This window comes from Malaclemys terrapin, chromosome 1, assembly GCF_027887155.1.
Source record: "Malaclemys terrapin pileata isolate rMalTer1 chromosome 1, rMalTer1.hap1, whole genome shotgun sequence".
Lineage (NCBI taxonomy): Eukaryota > Metazoa > Chordata > Testudines > Emydidae > Malaclemys > Malaclemys terrapin.
Genome location: NC_071505.1, coordinates 346,600,965 through 346,609,589, shown reverse-complemented (window position 1 = coordinate 346,609,589; position 8,625 = coordinate 346,600,965). Strand labels below are relative to the sequence as shown.

General features: G+C 47.1%; 1 protein-coding gene across 1 annotated transcript; it reads right to left on the bottom strand.

Moving 5' to 3' along the window:
• Positions 1-742: 742 nt before the first annotated feature.
• LOC128832117 (olfactory receptor 52P1-like) lies at positions 743-1,735 on the bottom strand. Its single transcript, XM_054019184.1, has one exon. It carries the CDS (start codon positions 1,688-1,690, stop codon positions 743-745), a length of 948 nt encoding a protein of 315 aa, XP_053875159.1. The 5' UTR covers positions 1,691-1,735.
• Between the last annotated feature and the right edge of the window lie 6,890 nt (positions 1,736-8,625).

Genomic DNA, 8,625 nt, shown 5'->3' with positions numbered 1-8,625 from the left:
TGTGATATGGGGGAGGGGGGATGCCCCCATTGGCCAAACATTCTCCATTGTCTCCAAGCTCCCTCTGAGGAGGCTTTCTTACACAAGGTTCCTGTGCTAGTGGTTTCTTCCCTGGATGGGTGTTGACGACAGCAATTAACACTGTCTGGCTACTCCTTTGACATACCTGAAAGGCTGGTTTTGGGTGTTTGCAGCTTCAAATCACACTTTAGTAACTCGCACATAGCAAGATTTCATAGCTTCATATACAATGAGAGCGCATACAACCCAAGGGGATATCAATGTTTAGCAGATTAAGACTTTTAGAATGTTACCTCACAGGGCCTACTTTGTACAAAACATACCATAATTACATCACCATGGTAAATATGGGGTGCTTTGGGGTGCAGAGTGTCAGAGGGATGATCCAGAGCGTGACAGGGGGTGGGGAGGAGAGGAGTGAGTGAGGGGCGGGGCCTTGAGGGGAAGAGGCAGAGCCGGGGTGGAACCTGGGGGAAGAGGCAGGGAAGAGAGGTGGGGCCTCAGGCTTCCAGTTACCAGCAATTAGAAAGGTGGCAACCCTATGAGTTGTATATAGACAGATTCCCCAGTTTGTCACCCTGACACAGCACAGTGAGGTCAGGAAAGGGTTTAATGTCTCTTTGACTGGCCAGTCAGTGATTGAGGGAGGAGAGCCCAGCACCATGTCACCAGCCAGCTCTGCATAGAGCTCGGTCTGAGACCAGAGAACCAAGAGAAAACTTTAGGTCCCTTTACGAGTAAAGAGCTGGAGCAGCCTATCCCGGATCTGTTGGGTCCTCACCCCATAGATGATGGGGTTTAGCATGGGGGGCAACAGGAGGTACACGTTGGCCACGAGAATGTGGAAATGCAGAGCCACATTATGTCCAAACCGGTGCGTGAGGAAGGAGAAGAGAGCTGGGATGTAAGAGGCTAAGATGACACAGAGGTGGGAGCCGCAGGTCCCAAAAGTCTTGAGCCGGGCGTCCTTTGTTGGGAGGCTGAAGATGGCCCCAAGGATCCCGGTATAGGAGATGGCGATAAAAAACACATCCAGACCAATCACCAAGAGTGCCACAGAGAGGCTGTAGTAACTACTGACGCTGATGTCGGCACAGGCCAGCTTCACCACAGCTATGTGCTCACAGTACGTGTGGGGAATGATGTTGGTTCTGCAATATGGCCACCTCCTTGCCAGGAAGGGAATGGGCAGTATGAGTATGGCACCACGCAGCACCACCGCCAGGCCAATATTGGCCACCATGGGGTTTGTCAGCATGGTGGAATATCTCAGGGGTTCGCAGATGGCCACGTAGTGATCAAAAGCCATGGCCACGAGGATCCCAGACTCCATCGTAGAGAAGCTGAGAATGAAGTACAGCTGGGTCAGGCATGCACTGAAATTGATCTCCCTAGAATTGAACCAGAAGATGCTCAGCATTTTGGGCAGGATGGATGTAGACAGGACCAGGTCGGTGATGGCCAGCATGCAGAGGAAATAGTACATGGGCAAATGGAGGCTCGGCTCCCTCTTCACGATGAACAGGATGGTGAAGTTCCCCAAGATGGCTATGGTGTACATGGTGCAGAAGGGGATGGACATCCAGACATGGGCTGCCTCCAGGCCAGGAATGCCCAGCAGGATGAAGGTGGAGGGGTTGGTGAAGTCGGTTGAGTTGGAATCTGACATGGTGAAGGGGAGAACGTGTCCAACACTGAGGCAGAACAGTGTCTCCTGTATGTACCGTATGTTCTCCTGAGTTCCTGTATGTGCCCAGAGTCTAGGGTGATGGTCGCAGGACAGACACCTGGATGGAGAGACAATGTTAATATGAGACATTACATGCACAACTGGAGGCTGTTCTAATGGATGAAGCAGATTGGTCGCTCTTCACACACGGAAAAATGACATTTTTATTATTCAGATAAATGAATTATGAACAACTGACCATCCTAATGCCAATTCCATATTTTATGGTGCTCCCTGTGTCAATAATTCCTACATTTTGTGGTGTGGGAAACCTTAATAGGCACCAGCAAGAAACATGAGTGGATACTGGTTATCCCGCATTGTTCCTTAGGCCTTGTCTTGTTACAGCTGTTTGGTGGTGGCAAGTGCTGGGAGGAGAAGCGGGGTCGTGGTGTGTTCAGAGGAGGAGGTGGAGGCGGAGGTGAGCTGGGGCAGCGGGGTGGGGTGGGGAGCTTGGCACCCACCGAGACATTGCCTATGGCTCAGTATTTGAGGAGAGGAGGCTGTGCAGTCCCAGCTGTGCTCCAGCTGTAGGAATTTCAATACCTATGGACAGATTTCTTGCAGTTTGTGGGAAAAGGGCTATGATCGGGACTTGCTGCAGTGCAGAGCAAAGGTGAAGGAGCTGAGGCATGCATACCAGAAGGCAAGGGAGGCAAACGGTCGCTCCGGTGCTGTGCCCCAGATCTGCCATTTTTATAAGGAGTTGGACATTATCCTTGGTGGCGACCCCACTTCCACCGCCAAGAGCCCTGTGGATAGTTCGGTGAGCTGGAGCCAACGGAAACTGGACCTAACCCAGAGGAGGAAGTCATTGATGAAGAGGTGGAGTCATTAGAAGATGTGGAACCCATGCCGGGGTTGCCCAGTGCTGCATTCAGTCAGGAGCTGTTCTCCACTCTCCATGTGTGCTTGTCAAGGGTCAGCGGGGAAGTGACTGGTGTGTTACCAGTGGTGTATTTTAATTTAGCGTTTCAATGCTGTACGTCTACCTAACAATAATGCTTTTGTTTATTGTTACTTGTGCTTCACCAGATATGTCCTTGAAAGGAGGCACTCCCTCCACTCCAGCCGAGTGTCTCCGCCGGATTAGAAAACGCCCAAGACCGAGCAAGGAAGATATGTTCTGGGAGGTGCAGCAGTACTTTGCTGCAGACAAGACGGAATGCAGGCAGTGGAGGGAAAGTGACAAGCAGGAAAGAAAAAAAAAAATGAGGCATACACTAGGGATGCAGTGGAGAGGCTGATAAAAGTTTTGGAGTGGCAAACCACCATGCTGCAGTCCCTCCTGATGCCCCAGACTGAGCAGATGGGTGCCTGCCCTCCCCTTCAGCACATTCAGAACTCTTTCCCATGTCCTCCCCAAACTCCACCCGCACATTCCCTTCCGATTTCTGGGACTTCTCACTTAACCATTCACTCCACATCTGCAGACACCTTTTCAAATGAAAACTGGGCTTATGGTCAGGTGTGTGTGTGTGCATAGTGTTGTGGGTTTTTTGGCAATAAAAGCAAAGTTATTTGAATAATAAGCACGCTTTATTTCCGTTGAAGTTATGATAGCAGATGGCAAAAGCAAACAAGCAGGCAGTTTTATCATTTCCTTACATTGAACCCTGGGCCTGAACAATCACAACTGCTTCCTACCCTAGCAAAACTGGACTTCATTATGCATTACAATCCCAAGCATAGCAACTAACATTACTCATTCTCATTTTTAAAGTGCTGCTGCAAAGTCTCCCTGTTCGAATTGCCCCCCATTATGCCCCTCTGACAGCCTTGGTATCTGGCTGCTCAAAATCAGCATCCAAGTGTTCTGTCTCAGCAGTGCACCCCATAGCAAATGTTTCACCCTTACCTTCACAATTATTATACAACGTGCAACACATGGCTATGACCATGGGAATATTTTCCTCACTGAGGTCTAACCTGTCATAAAGACATCGGCAGCGCACCTTTAATCTGCCAAATGCACATTCCACAGTCATCCTGCTCCTACTCAGCCTATTGTTGAAACGCTCCTTACTGCTATCCAGGTTTCCCATGTACGGCTTCATGAGCCCTGGCATTGAGGGGTATGCCAGGTCTCCCAGGATCACTATGGGCAGTTCGACATCACCTACGGGGATCTTCTGATCTGGAAAGAAAGTCTTTGCTTTCAGCTTTTTGTAAAGGACGGTGTTCCTAAAGATTCATGCGTCACGTCACCTGCATTGATGTCAATGAAACACCCGTGGTGATCCACAAGAGCTTGCAACACCATGGAGAAGTACCCTTCAAACTCATATATTCCATCGCAAGGTGTCCGGTGCCAAAATTAGAATATGCGTGCCATCTGTCACCCCTTTGCAGTTGGGGAAACCCATTTCTGCAAAGCCATCCACAATATCATGCACGTTGCCAAGCGTCACGGTCTTGCGTTGCAGGATGTGATTAATGGCCCTGCACCCTTGCATTAATGCAGCCCCAATGGTTGACATCCCAACTCCAAACTGATTTGTGACCGACCAGTAGCAGCCTGGAGTCACCATCTTCCACACTGTGATCGCCACACAATTCTCCACTGAGAGTGCAGCTCTCATTTGGGTGTCCTTACGCCGTACGGCTGGTGGGAACTCAGTACACAGTTCCAGGAAGGTGGCTTTTCACATCCAAAAGTTCTGCAGCCACTGTTCGTCATCCCATACCTGCACAATGATGCGATTCCACCACTCCGTGCTACTTTTCCGAGCCCCAAAGCGACGTTCCACCATGGTCAACTGTTCCGTGAATGCCAAAATCAAGCTAACACTGCTGCTATCCACATCAGACACCACATCAGGCAACTGTGACTCCCGTTGCCTTCGCAACTTCAAGACTGATTCCACTGCCATTCGTGATGTGCTACTGACAGCTAGCAGAGCATCCATTCCTGCAGATACAAGTGGCGAGCTGAACAGAAAACAAGAGATATTGAAAAATGCCGTGAACTGGAGACCAAAACACATGGAATGCTGGGACAGAAAGCAATGCATCATGGGACATTGAGCCCAGAGCCATGATCCGTGGCATCAATCATGATCTGTGGCTTCAGTGTGTAATAATTCTGAAGCACTTAGAGGAGAGTAAAGTGATCAGCATGGATTCACCAATGGCAAGTCATGCCTGACTAACCTAATTGCCTTCTATGAAGAGATAACTGGCTCTGTGGATGAGGGGAAAGCAGTGGATGTGTTATTCCTTGACTTTAGCAAAGCTTTTGATACGGTCTCCCACAGTGTTCTTGCCACCAAGTTAAAGAAGTATGGGCTGGAAGTATGGGCTGGATGGGCTGGATGTAAGGTGGATAGAAAGCTGGCTAAATCGTCGGGCTCAACGGGTGGTGATCAATGGCTCCATGTCTAGTTGACAGCCGGTATCAAGCGGAGTGCCCCAAGGGTCGGTCCTGGGGCCGGTTTTGTTCAATATCTTCATTCGTGATCTAGAGGATGGCGTGGACTGCACTCTCAGCAAGTTTGCAGATGACACCAAACTGGGAGGAGTGGTAGATATGCTGGAGGGTAGGGATAGGATACAGAGGGACGTAGACAAATTAGAGGATTGGGCCAAAAGAAATCTGATGAGGTTCAACAAGGACAAGTGCAGAGTCTTGCACTTAGGACGGAAGAATCCCATGCACTGCTACAGACTAGGGACCGAATGGCTAGGAAGCAGTTCTGCAGAAAAGGACCTAGAGGGTTACAGTGGACGAGAAGCTGGATATGAGTTGACAATGTGCCCTTGTTGCCAAGAAGGCTAATGGCATTTTGCGCTGTATAAGTAGGGGCATTGCCAGCAGATTGAGAGATGTGATCATTCCCCTCTATTCAACATTGGTGAGGCCTCATCTGGAGTACTGTGTGTCCAGATTTGGGCCCCACACTACAAGAAGGATGTGGAAAAATTGGAAAGAGTCCAGTGGAGGGGAACAAAAATGATTAGGGGTCTGGAGCACATGACTTATGAGGAGAGGCTGAGGGAACTGGGATTGTTTATTCTGCAGAAGAGAAGAATGAGGGGGGATTTGATAGCTACTTTCAACTACCTGAAAGAGGGTTCCAAAGAGGATGGATCTAGACTGTTCTCAGTGATACCAGATGATAGAACAAGAAGTAATGTTCTCAAGTTGTAGTAGGGGAGGCATAGGTTGGATATTAGGAAAAATGTTTTCACTAGGAGGGTGGTGAAGCACTGGAATGGGTTACGTAGGGAGGTGATGGAATCTCCTTCTTTACAGGTTTTTAAGGTCAGACTTGACAAAGCCCTGGCTGGGATGATTTAGTGGGGGTTTGATCCTGCTTTGAGCAGGGTATTGGACTAGATGATGCCTTCCAACCCTGATATTCTATGATTCTATGATCTGCTGCGATCCACTCTGCCTTCCCACAACACCTATGTGCACAAGATGGAGAGCTGAATTATGGGATAGCTACCCACAGTGCATTGCCCTCACTGTCGCTGTGACCAACCCACGTGTGGATGCGCTATGCCGAAAGAGAAAGACAGTGTGACCATGCAACAACGGTTTTCTTTAAAGGCTTTTTGGTCATTGACCAAACTTTCAGCGAAAAAAATCTGCCAATGTACTCAAAGCCTTAATGCAATGAAACCCAGGCTACAGAGCCATGCTGTAGGGAGTTTCCCATTCACCTAGTTACTGAAAATCCGACAGTGGGAAAAAAAAACCTTTGCCAAGACATGTGCCGGGGAGGATCATCCCAAGTAGAACACACCTCAGGGAAAAAAACTTGGGTGTCATTGATAGCAGCCCCACGGAAACACCTGCTCATTTGCAGTAGTGGCTACAACAAAGACAATGTTCTAGTGCTTAAGGAATGGGATGGAGAATAACCTGCTCTGGAAACGCGCTCAGTTTTGGTCACCCAGTCTCTATAAAGGATATAGCCGATAGAAGGGGATTTCTGAGACAGGCTATGAGATCAGGAAGTCTGGGACTGTTTAGTTTAGAGAAGAGACAAATAAGGGGGCATAGGATAGAGGAGAACAAAATTAAAAGAATGGAACTGATTACATTGAAATGGACAAACAGAGAATAGCTCCCAACCAGTAATAGCTATGTACAGATACCCTTCAAAAGGGCTAATTCCCCAAAGCTGAGACAAATTATGATTGGGAGGAAAAATTTAGACGGAAAAATGGGAATGAAACTTGAGAGTTCTTTAAGAAGAGTTTATTAGAGAGCTAAAAAGCCATGATTCCACAATCAAGAAAGTGGAGAACTTTGGTTAAAAACCCAGTTCAGTAGGAAAGTGAAGGGAGCAATTAAGGGGGGGAAAGCAACAGATAACAAATGGGAAAAGGGGGAAATAGATAGCAAGCAATACAAACTGGAAGTTATGAAAATTGATACAGGACGTTAAAGACATTGGGGGAAATCCATGCTTTGCAGGGCTAAGGATACCAAAAAGGAGGTTATTAAGCATATTAAGAACAAAAGAAATCCTAGAAAAAGTAAAGGCCAATTCCTAGAGGGAGAAAGGAAACTTGTTAAAGTTGCAGAAAAGGTAGATATGTTCCAGAACTATTTTTCTTCTGCATTTGGAAAGAATCAGTATGAAGAGTGTTGTGTGCAATTTTGGTCACCGCTGTGTGGAAAGGAGAAACTGGAAAGGATCCAGAGGTGAGCGACAAAGATGATCCCAGGGATGGAATGCAAACCATATGAGCAAAGACTGAAGGAACTGGGTATATTAAGTTTGGAAAAGAGGAGATTAAGGAGGGACATGATATTGGTCTTCAGATACTTGAAAGGCTGCCATAAAAAAGATGGAGAAAAGTTGTTTTCTCTTGCCACAAAGGTCAGGACAAAAGGCAATGGGATCAAACTAGAGCAGAGCAGATTTAGATGAAATCTCAGGAAAAACTTCCTAACTGTAGGAACCGTTGGGCAATGGAACAGTCGCCTAGGCAAGTTGTGGAAGCTCCTTCACTGGAGATTTTCCAAAGGAGGCTGGAGCCATCTGTCCTGGATGGTTTAGACACAACAAACCCTGCATCTTGGCAGGGGTTAGACTAGCCAACCCTTGCAGGTCCCTTCTCACCCTGTGGCTCTAGGATTTTACAATGTAAAAAATGTAAAATGTAAAAATTTTACAATGTAAAATCCTAGTGTAGACCAGGTCTTAGTCAAACACAAGTTATGGAGCTACATACAGGGGTAACTGGGTTAAATTTAATGGCTTATGTTATACAGGAGGTCAGACAGGATGATCTAATTGTCCCTTCTGATCTTAAACCCTATGAATCTATCGATAAAGAAAGTAGGTCAGGCATTTATATTTACTCTGTCTCATAACACATGAACAGGGGAACATTCAATTAGATTGAAAGTCTAAACATATAATATTGAGAAAAGAAAATTGTTTACATAATCCATATTTGGCCTGTGGAACTCCTTGCCACAGACTTTATTGGAGCAAAAAGCATAGCTGAATGGGATTCACAAATGGATTGGCCATTGTAGATGGTGCTGGTGGCTAGTTAAGGCTGTCTGATACCTTCAATTAGGAGACCTCATTTTCAGTTGCTTATAAGTTTGCCAAACTTTAACTGTTTGGACTGAAATTTCCCACACTGGGTGTTTGCTTGCGGCTGAATTGTTTGTTGAAAGTTTCAGGCATAACAGTTCAGCCGACTTCTCGAATGAAGCCAGGAGAAAAGACGTCTTGCCCAGGTTGAAAAACTCATATAATTATTCCACTGAAGAGCCCTAGCACCTCCATGCTTTCCATGAGAAAGTCAAGTGAGAGCCTGTTAACAGCAGAGCCCTGAAATGCAAGAGGAGGAGGTGAGAGTCCCTGTGCATTAACTCTCACACAACTGGCTCCTGAGTTCTT